At 41.8% G+C, this 22,308-nt stretch overlaps 2 protein-coding genes across 5 annotated transcripts; one reads left to right on the top strand and one right to left on the bottom strand.

Annotated features, from left to right (window-relative positions):
* Positions 1 to 1,389: 1,389 nt before the first annotated feature.
* Positions 1,390 to 11,570, bottom strand: HAUS2 (HAUS augmin like complex subunit 2). Of its 2 annotated transcripts, none has more exons than XM_075927234.2 (6): positions 11,453 to 11,570; positions 9,153 to 9,245; positions 5,616 to 5,685; positions 4,009 to 4,141; positions 2,098 to 2,206; positions 1,390 to 1,975 (listed from the first exon to the last, which is right to left on the bottom strand). In XM_075927234.2, exons 1-6 carry the CDS (start codon positions 11,540 to 11,542, stop codon positions 1,817 to 1,819), a joined length of 654 nt encoding a protein of 217 aa, XP_075783349.2. In that variant the 5' UTR covers positions 11,543 to 11,570; the 3' UTR covers positions 1,390 to 1,816. The 2 variants fall into 2 exon arrangements, with proteins under 2 accessions (XP_075783349.2, XP_006135472.2); XM_006135410.5 differs by lacking the exon at positions 11,453 to 11,570 and adding an exon at positions 11,245 to 11,412.
* Positions 11,571 to 11,797: 227 nt separating this feature from the next.
* LRRC57 (leucine rich repeat containing 57) lies at positions 11,798 to 20,148 on the top strand. Of its 3 annotated transcripts, XM_089778872.1 has the most exons (7): positions 11,935 to 11,949; positions 12,799 to 12,860; positions 13,656 to 13,830; positions 15,761 to 15,896; positions 16,762 to 17,030; positions 17,903 to 18,088; positions 19,081 to 20,148. In XM_089778872.1, exons 3-7 carry the CDS (start codon positions 13,747 to 13,749, stop codon positions 19,120 to 19,122), a joined length of 717 nt encoding a protein of 238 aa, XP_089634998.1. In that variant the 5' UTR covers positions 11,935 to 11,949; positions 12,799 to 12,860; positions 13,656 to 13,746; the 3' UTR covers positions 19,123 to 20,148. The 3 variants fall into 3 exon arrangements, with proteins under 3 accessions (XP_075783352.1, XP_089634998.1, XP_089634999.1); XM_075927237.2 differs by lacking the exon at positions 12,799 to 12,860 and having other exon boundaries at positions 11,798 to 11,949; XM_089778873.1 differs by lacking the exons at positions 11,935 to 11,949; positions 12,799 to 12,860 and adding an exon at positions 11,960 to 12,098.
* Positions 20,149 to 22,308: the final 2,160 nt, after the last annotated feature.

Below are 22,308 nucleotides of genomic sequence, written 5' to 3'. Positions count from 1 at the left end.
TGAGTTTAAAAATCAACCATATTACAGCATTATTAAAATATCTTAGGATAGTTATTCCTATTAGCCTTTTTGTAAACTAGCTATTTGTTCAAAGTTGGACCCATAAGAGCAGCTCAGTCTTTCATCACCATATTCAAAGAGAGGAGGGATGACTGTTTCTGGTTTATCAACTTAAAACTAGCACTTAACTATGTATTATCCAAACTTCTTCTTGGTGCTATAGCCCTCTCTCTCTGTTTGAAAAGGAAACCCATGAAGTTACAATCATAAGAAAAAAGTGCACTGTTTTTGACACACCTTTAATATGCATCAGATCTCTGAAGATGCCATCGCTTAGCTAGGCTATGCGGACACTAAATAAAATACACATCTGATTTCTTGATTATGTATTTGACTGTTTATAATCCCTGCATAGTATGTTAGCCACTGACTATTTTGAAGGATATATCTACTCATTACTGCTATGTTTCGTCTCTTCTTCCTTTGCCATTTCTAAAGCCTTGAATTTCAAAGCTCACCTAACAGAAGGAAAAAATACAAAAAGTAGACACTACTGGAGATTGCAAATGATTAGGTCAGATTTCACTCTTTGAGAATGTAGTTTAAAATTTAAGAGTTATTCCCTGCCCTTTGTTTTCTGCCATGCAGGGTGCAAAAGCTGAAGAAAGTGTGCTTGGGTAGACAATTGTCAAGAGGAAGGGGAGTTTGAGCTAATTGAGCTTTATTTCCCTCCTCCCATCTACTAACTCCAACTTTGCAGATGTTTCTCCAGGCAAGTTCTATATACTTAAGTGGAGGGGTTTGGCATCTCAGTTCACAGCATCATCTCAGAGATTTTCCTTGCTTAAAACTAGGGATGTGAACATGCATCCATGTGCACAGTTAACCAACGATCTTGGGTTCATCAATTAACCCACACAGTTACACGCTACTCCCCCCTCCCCACCCTGCTGCCTCTGTATCAGATGCTACAGCACATCTTGCTGTAGGATAGGTGTAAAGCCACACTTACTGAACTTAAATACTAGATGGCAACAAGCAGCAAATCCCCGTCATTATTAAAATCTGTTGATATTCTTAAAGAGCCCTCAACCACAGTTGTAGCTACTTCTGTCACTTTACACTAAAAAGTAAAATTGTAGGCTTCAGAGTGAAATTATTGGATTCTTATTACATAGATGAGTAATGACAATTAATGAAGAACTGGGTATGGATTAATTATTTTGTGGGAGGTACTGGGGAATATTCTCCTTCAAAAGAAAGCTGGATTTTATAGGTACATTCCTTCACTTTCAAAGCATTTGACAGCTGGTGCTTTGAAAACGGAGCAAGCATTGAACTATTCCTGAAGATTGTGCTACTGTAGTTTTGGTTATTTTGTAATGAAAATTGGGTACAAGAATTTATTTTTCCATTTTATAATCTACTACACTTTGAAATTCCAATATTTGCATAGAAAAATACAGCAAATGATTTCAAAACACATGTAGAAACAAGTTTAGTCATATCATATGCCTTAGTCATAATAAAACAGACCTTAAACATACATTAATGATAGAAGCAAGACAGTTCCATCGGATTGCTTCATGGAGTTATGTGAACTTATCGGGAAACTCCAAAGAAGAATTACAGATCATTGTCCAATTTTAATCATCACTTGTTACCAACTAACATCTGTCTTCTACAATAGGGTGAGATCCAACCATAAAGTCTCTAGTTAGACTAAAAAGTACAAGTATACTGCAGCTATTTACACAGGACTGGCTAAAAAACAGAACTCAACTGGTCATCTTCTCTTTCCAACAAATAAGATGTTTTATGGTGGAACTAAGTTGCTGAAGCTAGAGTCTGATTCGTTAGTGATCTGGGAGTTGCCATAATGGATTCCTTTTTGCAGTTCTCTCCATGTCAGTATCTGCTCTGCCAGTTCTTCAGTCTCTGTCACAAGCAAATTAATTTTTGCAAGAGCATTGTCCTGGAATACAAGATGGGAGTTTCAGAAAGTGATATTAACATGGGGTAAATAATCAAATGATGTTGCATTTTGAGGGAAGAGCATTACAGGAGATAGAAAAGCAACCAGCATTACTTACTCACCATGTTTTTCATGGTCTGAGGTATCTGAGGGATGCTCCTTATGGTCTGCAAGTGGCTTTCCAGTTTCTCAATGAAGGCCACTGCCAATGTCAATAACTCTGCTACATACCTTTAATTGGGGAAGAAATATCCAGAAACAGGCAGTTCAAAATGATGCACAATTTTAAGTCTTTCATTGCATTCTTTCCTTGATTCCCCCCACCGCCTTAACCTCTTTTCCACAATAATCCTAGCCTCCTGCCTAGAAAGGAAATCTTAAAAGAAAAATACTGAATCAGCAATAAAGGCACAGGCGGTCAGTAAATGCCCTCTTTGGTATTTAAATACGTGTCAGCGAAGACATGGCTAGTTAGGAAGAACATGTACCATATGTATAGGGACTTACCCATGTGTGAATGGTGAACAAATCGCACAAAAGAAAGGAGAAATGGTACCACACTACAGTATTATTTGAATTTGGAGAAGTATTTATGAACCCAGAATTTGAAACATATGTTTTTAAAAAGTATAAGTAAAGCTGTTATGTCATCTGCTGGAGGAAAGACAGAATACATGAACAAAGGTTCAGTGTATAAGAGTATCATGAGACACAGAAACCCCATACTATCCCTGCTGGTCAAGTGAAACAGCACTGGTAGTCTCTTACTCAATGTACATCTCCTTCCCATTCCACACAATGCTCTGTGCTGGAGATGTAGTTTAGATCTCCAGTCAAGTCAAACAATTTTATCCCCTTCCAAAGTAGGGAAAGGGCAAGTGAGACGTCTCAACAAACAAGAAGATTCTTCTGCTCTTTGGGGGGTCTCTCTTCTCTGCTCCATTTGGACTATGTTCACAGCCAGGCTAGGCTGCCTTTAGGAGTCTCTGGGATACAGCACTTGACTCCCCTGGCTGGTTCCCTTGGAGTACCATTCTCAGCTCCTACGTAGCTGTTGTGTGTCCTTCTCTGTTCCGGTACAGAGCACTGGGCCTTCACATTGATTTCTTTGGAGAACCTGGTCTCCTGCAGACCCTCACTGAGGGCCTTTCACAGAAACCTGCCCACATCATATGGTTCCACTTCAGTCTGATTTCACTAAGCCTTTTCAATAAGGGTCTTTAAAGTACAAAGTGGCTATAACCATTGGACAGAGACATTATCTTTGTAGGTCTTCCCTAGTAACAAAATCATCCAGCTTTTAGAAGTAAGTCTGTTACCATCAAATTTTCCCCATTCTTCTCAGTAATGCATATAATAGTTATCCATATGTCAAAATAAATCTCAGATATGGGCATTGTCCTGGTTAAAGTTATTCAGTTAACACAGAGATTGTTCTTCAGATTAGTTCAGTCCAAGTCTCAAGTCAACTAGCATTACGTAAGAGCAGCCTACTGCCAGCTGCTACATTATGGAAATACTAGTTAACTATACTGCTAATACTATTTTGAAAAATGCAGTTAAATTAAGGTTTTATTCCATTGGATTTTGTAAGAACAAGAAAATACTTCCTTCCCAAACCCATAATTTAAAGGGGTCCATACATGATTTTTATGAATGTTTCAGTGATTTCATTTAATAGATTAAATAGTATCTTAAGAAGGCCTATTTATCAAATTTTAAACCAGTTTTTCTAGCATTTTGTGGCCTCTACAATAATAATTTACTTGAAATTTCTAAAGTTTTACCACATATCTAATACTGATAATGATAATGTCTCCAATAAGGAGGTCCAAATGGACAACACTGAAAAAATTATGGCATTTAGGTATAGAAGAATTAGATTAGCAACATGACAGTTTACTTTAGCAACTTTTTGTAACAATATAGTTGTGCTCCCACACTGGGAGTGATTATTAGGTAAAAGTAGTTTATTTGGACATGAATACAGCATGTGCAGACAATATGCTAGGAGCTACTTTCTAAGAGCTCACCTGTGGAATATGGCCTCAATAGGCAAGTTCTCTTGACACAAGGGCTTCATTAACCTCTGCCTGAGAGTCCTCTTCTCTTTCAGGACTGCTTCCAAGTGTTTATTCATAGCTTGTAGAACTTGGCATTTCTGAGCTACACAACAGAGAGAAATATCAAAAGAAAGCTGACTGCAAATTGTTTAACCAATGGTGCAAAAGCAGAAACTCATTCTGCATGACAGTTGATTCAGATTTTCCAGCAGTCTTTCACTCTGAAAGTGATGGAATCATGCTCTAGGATGAAAGCAGTAACCAGACTAGTTCCTGTTGAATGATTTAGGAATATTAGGATATGTTCCAAAGAGGCTCAGGAGATTAGTCCTGAAAAAAACAAAAAAAAAAAAACAAAAAAAAACCCCTTTATTAACCAACATGGTTTTAAGGCAGGGATGGGCAAACTATGGCCCGTGGGTTACACAAGACCTGTCAGATGTTTTAACATGACCCCTGAGCTCCTGCTGGGGAATGAGGTTAAGGACTTGTCCTACTCTGCATGGCTCATGGAAGCACCAACACAGCCCCTCTATGGATCCTATACATAGTGGCAGCCAGAGGGCTCCATGGACTGCACCTACCCCAAGTGCTGCATCCACAGACCCCAATGGCTGTGAACCCTGGGCAATGGGAGCTGCAGGGGTTGTGCCTACAGTCCAGGCAGCACGCTGAGCTGTGTGGCAGCACCTCTACGTAAGAGCTAGAAGGGGGCATGCCATTGCTTCCAAGAGCTGCTTGAAGTAAGCACCACCTGGAGCCTGCCCGCCCAAGACCCTGACCCAGCCCTGATCCCCCTTCAACCTTCCAAAGCCCTTGGTCACAGCCAAGAGCTGCCTCCTGTGCCCCAACTCCATCTCTCATAGCTTGCACCCACTGCTGGAACCCTTACTCTGTCCCACACCCCAACCCCAATATTGTGAGCATTCATGGCCCACCATAAAATGTCCATACCCTGATGTCAACCTTGGGCGAAAAAGTTTGCCCTCTCCTATTTTAAGGGATCTGACAGCTCTATGTAGGACTTATACTCATACCCTGTGGTATTTTAGTAATAAAAATTTCCTATAGGGATGTGTTGAGGTGATGAAGAAAAAAGACCCATAAAGATAAAGCAAAAAGATGGAGAAATATTGAAGGAATCAATCCCCCCCCCCTTATCCTACCAAAATAAAATTCCAAAAGGTTCTTCTGAATGACATTACATTTGAAAAAAAAGTACATACATCTGACTTATTGGGAAGGCAACAGATTTATGTACAGCACTGCTGGGGCACAATGGCTTATGAATGTTCTCAGAACTTGCGCTCTTCAGGGCCCAAGATATTCTGTGGAATACCACAAAGGACATACACCTGGTCACTAGCGATGTGAAATGTTCTAGTTGCATTTCTAGGCTAGCACCCTTTATTGGCTGATCACCCATGAGAGTTTCAGGGGCCACTACACACCAGTGGATGACAAGTGCAATGGTGGTGATGAGAAACAGAGAACTCAGTGGAGGTGACACACATTGGATGACCACTAGGTCAGAGAGACTAAAACTAACAACTGTTCCCCTGAACAAAGCGACTTACTCAGAAAGTATGGGTGAGCAATATCTGCCGTTTCCTTTTCCAGTCTCAGGATTTCAGTTTCCAGACTCTTCTACAAAAGGCATAAAATAGATACACTTGATTTTCAAATGGTTTACTTTCTATTTACCTATATATATATCTGTGGATATCCCCTAACATCTTAGCACAAGATAGGAGTGCGTTCCACGTATTTAAAATAAGAATACCACATTCATCCTTCCTTCTAGGTCTGTATAAGATAGTTTTTTAAAATGGATTAGTTTGTATGGTTGTTGCATTCCTGTGCATGAAGAATTGAGTTTTGCATTTAGTTCTGAATTCAGTGAAGCTTGTGATCATTTTTATTTCTTCTAGGAATGAGCTCCATTGTCTAAGTCCAGTTCCTGAAAACACTCACAATTCTCTTCCTGGAGACAAACAAGTTGCCTGGTTCCAACACACAGCTTTCTCTCAGAATGCTGATTTTGGATAGCTAATTTGATATTGTTCAATGGGGAGCCAGTCCAGAATGTGGCTAATGTCTACATATGCCCTGTGTTGCCAAACAAATGAACTGCTGCTTGTTGTACTAGTTGGAACATATTGCAATATGTTAGCCAGGCTGTCACAAGTGTAAATAGATTGAAAACCACTGGTCTAACCTTCTCTTCAACTAAACCAATAGGCATTTATCTGTCTGCAATACTGTTTGATGGCATGATGCTCTTGCTGTTAATGTATGCATTGGATAATTCAATAAGTAAGCGTTGCCACCAGACACAGCAATAAAAGAAAAATTCAGAATAGATTTAAGTTCTCTGAAAAGTAACAGCCTTTTTAGACAGTAGTGCAGGGGTGGCCAACCAGTTAGAGATGAAGAGCCAAAATAGCGATGGATAGAGTGCAAAAAGCCATGTATTATATATTTATTTGTATAGATCTCTCTCTCTATGTAAATAGATATAGTACACAAAACTTAGTGATAAAAACAACATTACAGGGTATTTCAGGAAAAAAAATCAAAAAGTCTCTAGTCACTTAAAAAAAAAAAAATCACGACCAGTCCATAGATCTTCAGAGAACTTGACAAGAAACAAACAAACATCAAATGTGTTACCAAAAAAAAAAAAACAAAAAAACAAAAAAAAAAACCACCTTTAAAAATACAGTAATTTTCTCACACTAAAAAAAAGCATTCCCATCATGTATTTTAAATTTAACACTACTGCCCTATTATATCCTGTGAGTTTTTTTTTTTTAATTAAATAGAACTGAGAAGTAAATTTGCACAATTTGATGGGCCTGTTTCACTCCAGCTTGTTGATCTCTGGTATGGTTTACTTTTTTTTTTTTTTTTTTTTATATAAAAACACTTATGAAGATTATAGCTCTTTTATAGTTCTAAAAATTCAGGGCTATCCCAGACCACAAATATGAGAGTTTCAAAAACAATAAAGGAGAGACTCATCTCAGAATAATTGCTTCAGCCTGGCAAACAATAGCCTTTGAATTTTCTTTAAAGAAACACAGTGTAAACCAGGTAAATGCTGATTCTTTTTTTGCCCTGCAATTTAAATATGATATCTGTGTTGGCTACCTTATTCTGTATCCATGAAAACTTTGAGTTTAAGGTGCTTCACCCCCCTTGCTCTAACCCAATGCCAGGCACCCCCAGTTCCCTCCACTCTAACCCAACTCCCCACCTCTCCCTCAGAGCCAGGCACCCCCAGCCTCCTGCTCTAACTCAATCCCTCCCACCCCCCGCCATTCTAACCTAATGCCTGGGTCCCGGAGCCACCATCGCTGCCACCAAGTGCTTCTCCCTCCAGATGCTGGGGCATGTGCGCTGAGCAGCCAGCCATTAGCATGTACTGGGATGCTGTGTGCTGAGCGGCCAGCTGTGAGCAGGCGCTGGGGTGCATGCACAGAGCAGCACAGCTGTGAGCAGGCGCTGGGGTGCCTTGTACAGAGCGGCCAGCCTAAGCCGTCCAGGTTTGGGGTTCAGAAGCAGCAGCAGGAGCCATATTTTTTTTAATCAAAGAGCCTCATGCGGCTCGAGAGCCACGGGTTGGCCACCCCTGCAGTAGTGGATCAAACTGTCGGAAAGGTACTATTTGGGATTGTATACATATGAAAATTAATTCAGAATAAGGTAGAGTATGAATTTTAAAAAAATTAAGATTAACTCCCATGTATCTTATTCTAAATTATTCAAAAAGTATTAAAGTAATTCAGAATAAGGCGCACTCATTCCAGAATAAGAATATCAACACACTGAGAGAACCAAGAACAGCTCCCTGTGTAGACAAACCCTTATTTTGTTAAGCTGGAAATGGTCCAGTTGCCTATAAATACAGCAGCTCATGAAACACCAGTTTCTGTTTACTGATCTAAGGAGAACAGATGTTCAGATCTGTTTCCTCAGTTTCTTCAAGAAGTTTTAGATAAAGTTTGCTTACTGGCTATAAATGTTTGCATCTTTCCAATTATTATGAAGAAAAGCATTTTATATGGGTCTCTTTTTCCTTTGTGACAATGTATTAAATTTGAGAAAAGTTGCCAACTGTTTAAAACAAAATTACAAATTGCTAATAACACCTGCCATTATATTTTACATTTTCTTTGTCTTCTGCCTGTTATGTTTTCTACTATACAATGGTAAACACACAGCATAAAAATATGCTTGTTCTATGGAATGGGCAGTATAGAGGTCAACAACAGCATGCTGGCTTGCTATCATTAGGCCCCTACCAATTTCACAGTCCATTTTGGCCAATTTCATAGTCATGCAATTTGAAAATTGGTAAATTTCACTTTAGTTGTTTAAACTTGAAATGTCATGGTGGTGTAATGGAGGGATCCTGACCCTAAAGGACACTGTGTGTGTGGGGTCACAAACCTGTTACCGGAGAGGAAGGATCATAGCATTGCCACCCTCACTTTTGTGCTTCCTTCTGAAGGCAGCATCCACAGAGCTTTCTGTGGTCACCTAGCTAGGGGGGCTCCTAGCTGCTAGTCCTGGGAGGGACACTACTTGCTGTCTTCTGCACAGCTGCAGGAAGTGCTGCACTCTGTGCCCCAAACTTAGCTCCAGGAACCTCAGGCTTCTACCCTGTCCCAGAGTATCCTACAGCAAAGAAGGGCACTCAGAGGTTGATCTGTCTGGTTTCTTGTCATCCCCAGCAGCTATGCAAGAGATGGACAAGTCATGTCCCGCCACTGCCTAGTTGGAGCTAGGAAGCCCCCTTTGATGGGGGCACTTCCAACAACACAGAGAAGATATGCTACAACTCCACAACCCTCCACCAGCTCCAGGAACCTCAGTCTGCTACCTAGTCCCAGACAGCAGAGGGCAGCAGTCAAAGGTGGATTTGGTCCTCCCACACTGCTAGAGCAGTTTGCAGGGAGGGACAAGTCCTGTGTTTGCTCTGCCCAGTGGAAGCTAGGGAACCAACCCCTTTGATGGGATGCTACTAGGAACAAAGTGACATCAGATTTCACAGTCCCTGAGGACTAGTCATCATACAGAAATATGTACCCTGCTACTGAGGATTTTACCTGGTGTATTTCAGCTTGAATTTCTGCAGTTTGCTCCATCTTGGAGAGGTGCTCAAAGCATGGAACTTGTTTAGCAAATAAATCCAGCCTCTCCTATCAAAGAATAACAGGAAAGGATGGTATCAGATCAGTAGCAATAAGAAGTCACAGGAAATTAGAACATTTTCAAGGTTAGCAAGACCACTAGTGCAACTGTTTCTCATTAAGCCTCTCCTAACATTCATGATTTGGGAATCCTAAATCCTGCATAGGCATCTGAGGAGACATTTCAGAAGGACAACATGGGCTTACAAAAATAAAACTTTTCCAAATACAAAATCCTTACAGAAGAGTCTAGTAGTGTGGTGTCCAACATGCTAGCCACTAGCTACATGTGGCTATTTGGCCAGTTGAGTGTAGCCAGTTCAGAACTGGTTGGAACCAACAGAACTGGGAGGAACCTCCTTAAAGATTTGTTGTTTAAATCTGTGCCACTGTCATGCACATAAGAGCAGAAGTTTGTTCTTTAGAAGTACAAGCAAGAGGAAGGGATCAGTTATTCCTCACATGGACAGTTAATATCCAAAGCGGAGTGAAATTCATCAGACATGGAGGAATTTTTCTCTTTTCTCCCCTTTTCATTTTTAACATTGTTTCTTCTGACAGAAACAGGGTTTATTATAATGGCATCTTAACTGAAAACACACATGGAACATTTTAAGGGGAAAAAATAACTAAAACCCACAAACCAATGTACTGGGAAGTAGCATGGCTATATTGGATAAGGCACTGAAACAGACCAGAGTTCAATTCCTAGCTATGCCTCTGTTGTACTGCATCACCTTGGGCAAAGCACATCTCTTCTCAATACCTCAGATTCCCCTTTCTCCTTTTGTCTTTCTTGTCTATTTAAATTCTGTTCTATATAATTTCTTATATCATGCTCATCACCATAGCAACTGAGCAGCTTCCAGTAATATATTAAGCATGCCAACTAACATGTCACCAGTTTGTTCTTTATTTTCTCTCCCAGGAGACGTATATGTAGTGTTTCTTTTCGGAATTTACTCTCTCACTCTCACCCTATTTATAGCAGAGATGGCAAGATCAAAGAAATGCTTCTTGCAAGGTGTGAAATGTGGTAAGGTTTGGGATGATCCTAAGTTCCTTTGGAATTCATTCCAAAATTGGAAAGACACATGCAATAGCTTAGTAAAAGCTAGGAAATCTTTACTAAAAACTGAAAGCAAAGGGCAAGAAATAGCAGCCCTAGAAATTAACCTCTGTGCACCCATCTGTCCACTTCGCTCTCTATGTAAGATTGATAGGGAACTTCTTGCCAGAGGATGTGGTAAAGGCTAGGACTTAAACAGAGTTCAAAAAAGAGTTAGCCATTGATGGACCGATACTTCATGAATCTATCTATTAGCCTCTATTTCTCTGGAGGTGGATAACGGGGAGGGATCAAGTGAGGATTACTTGTGTTCCCTCCCTCTGGGGCATCTGGTATTGGCCACTGTCTGCAGACAGGATACTGGGCTGGATGGACTGATGGTCTGACCCAGTATGGCTGTTCTTATGTAGCTGAAGTTTAACTATAGTTCTAATTAGACTATTTTCACAGCACAGATACAGGAATAAACTCAATAATTACACTTTATCTGTTCCAAGAGCAGTACCATTGCTGCTCATTTACATCTAGTGCCTTCTGTTGACATTCATATCGTGCAGATGAAACCCTAGTAGCAGAAAGCCATCCAGAAGCAAATACCTGGGGGCACAGCAGTTAGAGCCCAGTAAATACCTGGATATTTACTTTATATCCGTGGGGAGCTGCATCCATGGATGGATGCAGATACAAAATCTGTATCTGCACAGAGCTCTAACAATAGTGAGCAAATGTGTTCTAACTCAGCCTATAAAACAAGTTTATTTTTATTTTTTTTAAAGTTTTAATGAGCTAAAGAAGATCAAGAACTACAGAACAAAGGCTAATTAAAAGGTTGGATTTTCCAAACCCTGTAATAGCATTCTGCTTTTTAAGAGCAGACGTCTTCGTTTGCCACAGGCACTCAGGGATATAATCCATGAGGATACAGTTGTACATACCCACCTGACACAGCAGCAATCCCGGGGCTGCAATGGTGCGTAGGGCACGATTCCCGGCCCGGGAACAAGCCGCCACTCGCACACCAGGGTCTGGGGACTGTCACGCACCCGGCGCTCACCCGCAGCTGGACACCGAGGAGGCGGCGCGGCAGCTGCTCTCCCACGGGCCGCGCGGTTTCCCTGCGCAAGGCCCCGGCCCCGCCGCTCCTTACCTGGGTCACCGCGCCCACCACCAGGCACTTGGCCAGCACCTGCCCCGCGGCCGTGGGATGCGCCGGGTCCCAGGGGTTGGAACAAGCCATCGCCGCTGCCGCAGCTTCATCTAAACCCGCCGCACGCCCGCCCCCGGGCAGCAAGCTCCACCCCCTCGCCGCACTGAGTGTGGCGCGTCCGGAGCTGCGCCGGCGGCTGGGGCTCTCGGCCACCGCCATATTGGGTGCGTCGATGGCGGGGCGCAGGCCTAGTTTCTCTGTCGCCGCCATGTTGGGTGTGTCGAGGGCGGGGCGCAGGCCTAGAGTCTCTGTCGCCGCCATGTTGGGTGTGTCGAGGGCGGGGCGCAGGCCTTGTTTCTCTGTCGCCGCCATGTTGGGTGTGTCGAGGGGCGCTGGCCTGGTTTCCGCTTCCGAGGGCGCGCGGCGGCGAGGTGACTCCCCAGCCGGAACCGCTCTGCGGGCGGGTGCAGACGTGATGGGAGTTAGAACCGCGGCCGGTAGGTCTCGGCCCGGGGTGTGACGTTTGCCGGAGACACTGGCTGCCTCGGGCCCGTGGTGCCCCCTGGTCCGCGTGCGGCGGCGCCTCTGGTTCGGTTGCGCAACCCACAGCGGAACCGCCTTTGGGCTCCCGGCTCCTGAACTGCTGGTTCGTGCGAGGGGCCGGGGCGCTGCTAGGGCTCCGCGGCGGGGCGGTCACTGGCCTAACTTGCCGCCTTTTGTCTCTCCCGCCCTGCTCCCCCGACCCTAGAGCAGGGGGTTCAAACTTGTGTTCTCGCGACCCAGTGGAAGGACATTGTTGATGCCCCGCGATCCAACATAATTTGACTAGCTGTGGGCTCCGGGGTGGGGCTGAGCATCAGAGCTTCAGGGGGAGAGCACTAGGACAGAAGGGGCTCACCTGAAGGGGCTTCCAGTCAGTGGTGCAGTAAGGGTGCTAGGGCAGCCTTTCTGCCTCGTCAGGCATGGGGACCATGCTGCACCCCAGAAGCAGCAGTTTCTAACAGCATCTGACAAAGTGGGTCTTTGCCCACAAAAGCTTATGCTCCTAGACATCTGTTAGTCTGTAAGGTGCTACAGGACTCCTTGTTGCTTTTGCAGGTTCTAACAGTCTGCAGTACCAGGACAGGCAGGAAGCCTGCCTCTGCACCACGGATGGCCCCACAGCAATGAAACTCAGCACCTGACATTGTGTGACCTAGTACTGGGTCACAACCTGTAGTTTAAAAACCACTGGGGCTGTTATTCCATTGGTTTAAACTTGATGCTCTCCCTTTTAAAGGCTGAATTGTGTAACCCTTTTAAAGGCTGCATTTATGTAACCCAATTATTTGAAATCCTCTACAAAGGCTGAGGGATCTAAGACTGTTTTCAGTTTGTGCACACTACAAGGACATGGCCACAGTGCCAGGTATGTTGCAATAGCCCTTAGTGCACTACACACTACAGTTCCAGAAAGGGGATTTTCTTCTTTGTAGGCACTTCACCTCTCTGAGCTATGGTTACTAGCTGTGCATATTGTTCCAGTGACCTAGCTGGGTTACCAGTAGTTAGGTTGGCATAGTTGTAGCACTCATGGATGTAGATTTTTCACATCCATAAGTACTGTAACCATGTCAACCTAACTCTCCAACTCTAGCATATGGAGCCTGTGAACAATGTTCCCTCTAATTTTTTCATCCATAAGTGGAATAAATTTTATTTGTACAGAGGCATGTGTGGTTGCACACCACCAGTAGAAACATATGCTGCCATCTGTGGGCGGTATGCCAATAACTGGCATTTGAATTTCTTCTGAGTGGCTGCCCAAGTGCTCAGCTTACAGGAAACGCTTTGTGAAACACCAATGCAAACAAACATGGATGTACACACATGAAAGATATACGAATTGCTATGGTTTTACCCCATTATAGCTTGTTTTGACCAAAGTTTGCATTGTGGACATGGCCTTAGCCTGACACTTTGATCTTGCCTTCCACTGTTGCATGCTTTTCAACTTCCATACCATTAATTTAGCATTCATAGAACTATAAATAAAGTCCTCTTAATATGATAAATTGGGTTAATTTTATTAAGACATTTTTATTAACTAAGGATAAGAAACATAGCCTGACACATTAAGCATAACATTCAACATGTCTAGATTAGCCATAATGGAAGAAAACTCTTATGCACAAAATGACTTTGTACATTTTGCTTTTAACAGGAAAATTGAGTCCATTGTAGCGTGATTGAAAAAGACTGAACTGGGTTTGTGCCTTAAACAAAATCTTTGTACTTGACACAAGACCTGCAGAATGGGAAATAGTGCCTTAAAAGCTCACCTGGAGACAGCTCAGAAAACAGGCGTATTCCAGCTAACTGGAAAAGGACTCTCTGAGGTAGTAGAACTGTTTGGCTGCATGTGCATATAACTAATTGTCTTAGGCAGAGTCTCTATTTTCCTGTTTTGTAAAGTGCCACGAGCATTACTAGAGCTGTACAAATAATGCTCCAGGCACCTCACTATCTCTTTTTTAAGAAAAACACTTGCATGTACCTTTGCTCTTTGATTTAGCAATCACCAATGCTCCACTTACCTGAAAAATTATCTCTTTACAATTTCAGGTTTTATATTTAAAACAAATGTATTAAATCCAGGACTCTTAAAAGTTTGTGTAACAAAAAAGGTATCTCTCATTAGAAAATCTTACCTGGAGAGTATGAAATAAGTTTTGTAACTGTGTGTATTTATGCAAGATACTCCTCAAATTTGTGAAATACTTTTTGGCCCCAGTCGTTCATGTATTTATTCATTATGCCTAACCTTAGTCATGTGCATTATCCTTTTGCTTGGAACTGCTCAGGTGACAAAAGTAAAGCATGTGCATAAGTGCCTACAGTTTTAACACGTTACCTGAGATTGACTTGATTTTGTTTGGTCAAGTCCCAGAAAAATCCAAATCAGACTGGAACAATCACTCTTGGATCTAGCTCCTGTTTGTATGATGTCCAAATTAGCACTGTACCATGCTACTTAGTGGATATGGGGAGTAAAATATCTCTATCTCTTATATTTAATCTTCTTTTCTGATAATGTATTTGGGGGAATATGATAAATTACTGGTATACATTGCATGGAAAAGCTAAAACATGAGTAGCTTACAGATTAGAACAGGTTCAGATTTCTTGGTCAGGGTCCAGACACTACAGAAAATAATAAAGATTTTGGGATACATTCCAAAAGTATCTGGTCCAGATTTGACTTGTGGTCTGCCCAATGACTACCCCTTGACTAGAGAATAGTTGCAGGTATTTAGTGCTGTGGGTGACTGTGCGAGTAAATTATTTAAAAAAAAAATCCACAAGTGAGCAATGTAACATGTACTTTATGATGGCAAGGGGTTTGAATAAATATGAATTCCAAAGAGCAGACAGGTATTACAGCAAGAAGGAAGGAGATGGCTTTTATAATCTACAGTTTATAGACGATTTGCCTGACATCTGCCTCCTGCACTCCACAGCTTGAGTGAGGAATGCAGCAAGCTCTGCACTTTCCCCTCACTCCTTGATGAAGAGGAACAGCCAGCAATGTTCCCATGCAAATCAGAGACTGGGGATGCTTTAGTCCCCCCCTCCTCCACCTCCTTAAAGTGTGCTTAGGGGGTAGGAAGCTCCAAGCTGGGGCAATCCTGGATAGGGTGTGTACGTATGCCCCCAGCCAGCCACTTTCATCTGCTGGTGATTCTGTGTCTCTTCTGTGGGTTTTCTGAGAAGCAATCCCATTTTCTTGGGATATCAAACCTTACCTTGCTTTAAATTGTGATGAGAAGAAGCTGTATACTGAATTTGGTGGTCACAGCTCTTACCATTTAGGAGGAGTTCTGGAACAGACTCTCTCATATATATAGCAGATGTAAAGTAAAACAGAACTGGAGAAAGAACGGGTTTTATTTAGCTTCCATCATGCTTAAAGCGGGGGGAAATAATCCAGTAGGAATAGGTTATGTAAAAAATAGACATGAGAACATAAAAATGAAAAGTTTTGTAAACAGTATTTTGTATTCCTGTATTCACCCTCTTTTTCTTTATTTGTATCCTGTTTATTTAGATTGAATTATAGACTAGGAATCCATTTTACTAGAAGTCTGTAAAATGTCCTTTGCATTTAGGTGCCATAGAAAAAAGTAATTTCATATATTGGTTTTGCTTATAAACTTGAATTTAGGTGTAAATAACCGAAAAAAAGGTAAATGAAATTATATAATCTATTATGAAGTTACACCAGCTGTTCTAATGCTATATCTACTCTCGCCCTCTCCATCCCCCCAGTTTCCTGAAGACCTGCAGAAGCTAGCTGGCAACTTAAGGACAATAGATTTGTCAAACAACAAAATTGAGATCTTGCCACCACTGATGGGAAAGTTTTCTATTCTGAAGAGTCTTGCTTTAAACAACAACAAACTGAGTATGAGCTTTTAATATTGTCACAGATTTCTAAAATGCTAATGAATCACAGTTCTTTGTTGTTGGTCTGGCATTGTGATAACTTGTTTTTTTACAAAATGCAAAGGAAAGCACTGGTTTCTTACACTAAAATCTCTTGGAATTCATGATTAGGATTTGTTCAAAACTAGTTAACAATTTTGTTATATTTTCACCCTTGCAATAATGTGTAAGTACTAAGATCCTCTTAAATGCTTGCTTTGAACTTGTCTGATCTAAAAGCTGAGCGGAGTCAGATAGCTTAGTATTTGCATAGAAAACCTCTGAAGACTGTGTCCTTCAGAAAACAGTGTTGGTGATTCAGTAGGTGTCATTCCTCTTGGGCCAGTGCCCTGAAGATCTGCAAAGCTAGCAACTAGAAGTAAGGGGCACTGTGCTACTAGGTGTCGTCTTTTGGGTGAATGATAAAAACTAAACTTTTGATTTTCTGTGGTCATTAACAAAGCCATAGCATCTTTTATGGAAATAAAGTGTTATACCTAATGTCTTGGCTTAATTCCAACTCTATTTATATTCTGTCTACCTACAATTTCCCTTTAAGTTTATTAGGGATGTTGTTCTTCCTGTCTCAAAATTTTTCTGTTCGTGCAATGGTGAAGTGTAGAAGTTTTTTTGCTTTACTAGGATGGGATGAAAAAAACTCAAACTTAATTTAAATGCTGTAGAATGAATTTAGCCTAATGGTTTATGAAAGGATTTTCCAAAACAAAATTCCTCTATCAGAATAGGGTTGTATATTCCACTCAGGAGAAGACTTAGCTTTTAATGGCTATGAAAACTCAGTTGCTCCTCTGAGTAGACTAATTTCTTCATCATTTTATTGCTAGCTGCACTACCTGAAGAGCTGTGTAAGCTGAAAAAACTTGAAACATTGCATCTGAATGGCAACCACCTGACACAGCTGCCTGCTGCCTTTGGACAACTCTCGGCTCTCAAGACCCTGAGCCTTTCTGGAAACCAGCTTCGGACTGTGCCCACACAACTATGCAGTCTTCGTCACCTAGATGTGGTGGATCTCTCAAGAAACAAAATCCAGAGCGTACCAGACACAGTGGAGGACTTGCAGGCCATTGAACTCAATTTGAATCAGAACCAGGTCTGAAAACTGAGGTTTAGAGGCATGTGGACATTGAGTCTTAAATAGTTAGTTTTCTCTGTGCCACAGAAGTCAAGACTGACAGTTACCACTTCAGGATGAAAGGAATGCCTTTTGAATATGATAGGGTGGAGGGTCCATGTAAATACCCAGTTACTTCTCATCTGTGATATCTTCTATTGCCTGATGTGACTTTCTGGGATAACCTTTATGGGGTCAGGCTCACTTTGTAAAACAGTAACTTTCCTGTGTGCAAGAAAATATTGCCTGTTATGAGATTAGCCTCAGACATGCCTACCTTGTTCTATTCTCTTATTCCACCTAATGGGTTGTAGCATGAAGTCCTTTATTCTAGTTTCCAGATGGGAGACACCCAGATGCCAGTTGTCTGGGGTAAACTGCATGGTGAATGAAGCGTAGAATAAAAGGATTAAACTGTTTGACTCTGCCCAACTTTTCAATCTCTTGCTGTTTTAATTTGACTAATGGCAATGGGATTTGAATTCATGTCACCAGTGCACTTTGCACATATATGGAATTAGAATTAAGGACAGCTTCACTTCCAAGGTCTTATAGAAATACTCAAATTCCTCTTTATATTGTTAGAGGTATGACACTTCCTCAAAACTAAAATTATATAAAGTCGCTTGATACCAGTTTTGCTAGGAAAATAACTAGTTCTAATTAATTCCCTGTCATTATTCTAGTTAATTTACAGAACAAGTGACAGTGTTTATAAAATGGTACAAAAAACTGAAGTCAGACTGTATAGTAGTTGTGAAATACAGATCAGTGTACTTCAAATAACCAATTATCAGTAAAAATGTACTGTTCCAAGCCTTTTTCCACTTTTTCCTTTTGGATCATACCAGATTTCTCAGATCTCAGTGAAGATCTCTCACTGTCCACGCCTCAAGGTTCTGCGGTTGGAAGAGAACTGTTTAGACCTCAGCATGCTTCCTCAGAGCATACTCAGTGATTCACAGATCTCATTGCTTGCAGTGGAGGGTAATCTCTTTGAAATCAAGAAACTCAGAGAATTGGAAGGCTATGACAAGGTTTGTAGAAAAATGTTGCTAGTGAATTTTTTTTTTTTTGCTTTCTTGCTCCTAAATGCGCCTCTGGGGGATCAGAGTTCTGCTGATGAATGAGAGTTGCAACCATCCACAAGTATCTTGAAGGAATGATTTTTTTAAAAATGAATGATTACAGGAATATTCTAAGAATGACCCATTAAATAATAACAAAGGATCTTTCTCTGGTTTAGGAACTACATGTAAAATAAATATCTTGCAGCTTTCCTCTTTCCCCTGGTGATGCATATCCTTTTCCCCCCGGCACCTCAGACTGAATTGTAGTATATGCTTATAAGAAAACTTTTTGTGATGTTACAGTAATATTTAAGCCAGCTTTTAGACAATGCCCTAAAAGAAGAGATGGACCTTAATCACATTTGAAGCAATGATAGTCTTAGTACTCTGTTTTATTGAGCATTATACTGGTTAGGTTTCTATTTCCCAACTATTCCTACGTAGAAGAAACTGGAACTAATGGGTAATACTTGAAAAATTAGAGGTGCTATCTGGCTGTTTAATTAGCTATAGCATTCCTGGCTCCTTGCTTGCTTCAGGTTATTCATAATGCTGGAGATCATTGTACTGGAGAAAATGCTTTATAAAACAGCTTCCCCACTGTTGGCCTGTTTATACTTTTAATCTGACTCTAATAGGATGTGTCTACATTTCCAGGCTGTGTAGCAGACTTGCCATAGTCATTCTCTATTCTTTGACTAATAACCATTGCATGGTAGGTGAGGATGGAAATACTCTTTTTCTGTAAATGGGGGAAGAAGGGTAAGGAATCTAATTTGGTTTAATACAAACTAAATAACATTCTAAATGAAAGTTAATCCCATGGATTATAGGTCTATATAAGTGTAGAGTAGACTTCTTGTGTGAAGCCAAGAATGTCTAGTTTCAACATGGCTTTATTTCCCTGACTTTCCAATTTCAGAACAACCAATTTTGTTTTTTTGCTCTCTGCTTTCTAGTACATGGAGCGGTTCACAGCTACCAAGAAGAAGTTTGCATGATGGACTGCTGTACTGAATCTATCACTGTATGTAAAACATGGTGACTGAAGCAGAATAATCAGCAGCACAGCACTGTCTGCTTAGAATAAGAACTTACACCAAGACACAGTTTGGGACTTGATAATAGCGATGGGGAAACTGATTACATTAGTTTCATAGGTCTGCTGTGTTGCTACCACCACCATTTCAAATAAAAAAAAAAAACTGACATGGGGAAATTGCAACCTGGGCATTGAACTGTTAAATTTGGCTAGAAGCTGGCTGTACTTCTGGCTGGCTTCCTCACTTTGTTATTCTCCCTTTTCAGAATGACTTGTATGGGAGAAAAGGGTATATAATCCTCACTAGGTGATGAGGTAGAGGACATAAGCTTTTTCACAACAGTTGCTACTGCTTCCTGATAAAGGAGAGTTGGCTATTGTTTAGAATGAGTTAATTGCATCTAAAATGTTTGCCTGGTAGCATACTGCAGTTCTGCTATCACAATAATTCCAAAATACTAAGTTTACTTGCTGTAAATATCCTCTAGCATGGTGGTTAACTTTTACTTGTATGTTGTAATACTAAACTGTGTACACTTCATGAAGCACAAATAGTTAAATGAGCTCACATGGTTAATTTATCTTAAGTCTATTTTATATTGACTGCTTTAGTAATCAATGTTTCTATCATTTATTTTACCAGTTGTATCAATTCACAATACAATGTATAGGTTGTCTTCTAGCTGATGGAGAAATGCACTACTTCCTTCTGCTTGAACATACTGCTATTTAATAAACTACTTGACAGGTTCTCTCAGTATCTTCAGTAAAATGTAGTTTGCTGGAAAAGCTGTTATCCTTGCACTGATGAGCCCTCACATCTGCAGAGCCATGTCTAAACCTTTTTCACCTTATTACAGCTGCCTTACTACCAAAAGCACCCAGCAAGAGCTAAAACTGTATGCAATGATGTAACAGGCATTAAAATGTAGTTGTAATGGATTTAATGTGTGTATTTATTTACTGCAACACAAGAAAAAAAACCCTGTTTAAATGTCTCCATTCTAACCATATTTCTGCCACAATGTATTAAGTGTCTCAAAATGGTTTATTTTACCAATCTATATTTGTTTTTTTGTATAAAACTACTTATGACAATCTAACAATAAAGGCACTCCTCTTGAAAAGATAAAATTGCTGGTAGATACTAAGCCTTTGAGAGAGAAGTTTGCTAAATGCTACCACCTGTTCAATGATTTATGTAGCCATTCTACTAGAAAAAGTTGCATAGTAAAGTACTATTCCCTTATGCATCTGAAAAAAAATCACTAAAATGTTTAAGTTCCATGGATGGTGTACAGAAGATTTAAATACTGAGTAATATATAAAACCTTTCAAAGCTGTTAGGAAAGGTAGATCATGGGGAGGAAGTGGTTCAGTAGAATCAAACTTGCCATATTACCAGTGCCACCAACTAGCCTCCCCCACTGACCAGCCTCTTTGCCTGCAGCCCTACCAGCTGCAGCCCCTCCATGCACCACTCCAGCCCCCCTCACACCTTCCCCCAGCCAACAACCCACAACTCCCAGCATGCTCACTCAAACCCCCAGACTGGCTCCCTCCCACCTAGCCAAATGCAGAGCTGCAGCAGCAAGTGGTATTTCTGCACAATAGGCAAGGAGATAACCGGTAGCACTGACTTGAGTGGCCCAGGCCCCCTTTTCCTGGTGCCCTGGGGTGCCATGACCTGCTTCAGGGCAACACCACTGTTCTGGTGCTCACAGGCTGCTGGGCCAGCAGACTCAGGAGCAGCACCTTGCACAGGGCAAGGCATTCCATGTCCCCAAACACCTCAGCCCGCTGCCCCGAGTGGCCATGTCCTGAGTCCAGCACTGAGCTGCTCTGGTGAAACACGTTGCTATAGCCCAGCAATCCCTAAGGTGTCAAAAAGGGGTGACCCAGCAGTTGCCAACTTGCTGGTGCCTTTTCCTTGCTGGTCAGGTTGCCCATTTGTGGGAGGGGTTAGGGTGTGTGTAGGAGGGAGGAAGGGGGATAGGGTGCATGTGGGGATGTGTGGTGAAGTAGAGAGGGATGGTAGCATGAGGGGAATGGAGGCAGGGGGGATGGGCAGTGTGGGGCTTTGGAGGGGGAGGGGTTAGGAAAGGATGGGGTGTAGGAATGGAGGAAGGAAGTAAGGGTAGGAATGAAGATGGGGGAAGGAAGGGGGTGGTTGGGCTCTGGGCCATGGAACTCCAGGATAAGGACTAATGGCCCAGATTATCCCACCAGGCTCTCTTCCCATGTGACCCAAATCTAGTTCTCAGGAGGGCACATGAGCATAAAGCCATATGGGGGCACTCCTATGGTTTCATGTCTCTCCATCATGCCCTTGCCTCCAGTGTTTCTGCTAAGCTGTGGGGCAGCACAGCTGCACAGGTGATTAATCAGCCCCACCCAGTAAGTCATCTCCATGCATAGAACCCTGAGCCTCTGACTAGACAGGGCTGATCAATCACCTGTGAAGCTGTGCCACCCCACAGCTTCAAGGGACTGCTACTGTCCACAGGGAGCATGTCCCAGCCCTGCAGTGGGAACTTGCTTGCCAGCTAGAAGGGCACATATGGAGCACTGCTGCCCTGCAAAGACAGGCAGTAACGGAGCATTGAGGGAGGAACTTGGCATGGGAAGTATCCCAGCCCTGATCCTGAGCCAGGCCCCATGATCCAGCCCTAGAAAGGATTGGTAGCACCCACACTCCTCCTGAGGCATAGGTAAGAAGGCTGCAGTGGACAGAGCAGGGTTGGTAAACACAGTAAGCAGGCAGTATAGCCCCCTAGTACAGTGTAACTTAAATTATCTACCCTTACACTGTTCCTACCATCTCAAAGCTATTGAATCTTGTCTTCAAATTTTCCACTACCTTTCATCTTTTTCTAAGTATCTTCATATCGTTATCCCTTGGTATTTGCATAGTATTTTTTAGGATACTATTTAATAAAAGGCACCCCAAACAAGTTTTGTGGTGGTAGATCCAGAACAAAATCTAGAGTACTTTTGAGAACATTACAAGTGAGGCTATGCACACAGACCAGTGTTTCTATGATAACGTAGTGGCATTTAAAGGGTAGTGGGGTACAGGAAAGAGTAAATCCCTAGATGGAGGATTAGTTGGATATTTTCCCAGTCACCAGAAGTTTCATTTGGC

Source organism: Pelodiscus sinensis, chromosome 5 (assembly GCF_052426305.1).
Source record: "Pelodiscus sinensis isolate ZL-2025 chromosome 5, ASM5242630v1, whole genome shotgun sequence".
NCBI lineage: Eukaryota > Metazoa > Chordata > Testudines > Trionychidae > Pelodiscus > Pelodiscus sinensis.
The sequence above is the reverse complement of the archived record's forward strand: the minus strand, read 5'-3'. Positions and strand labels throughout refer to the sequence as shown.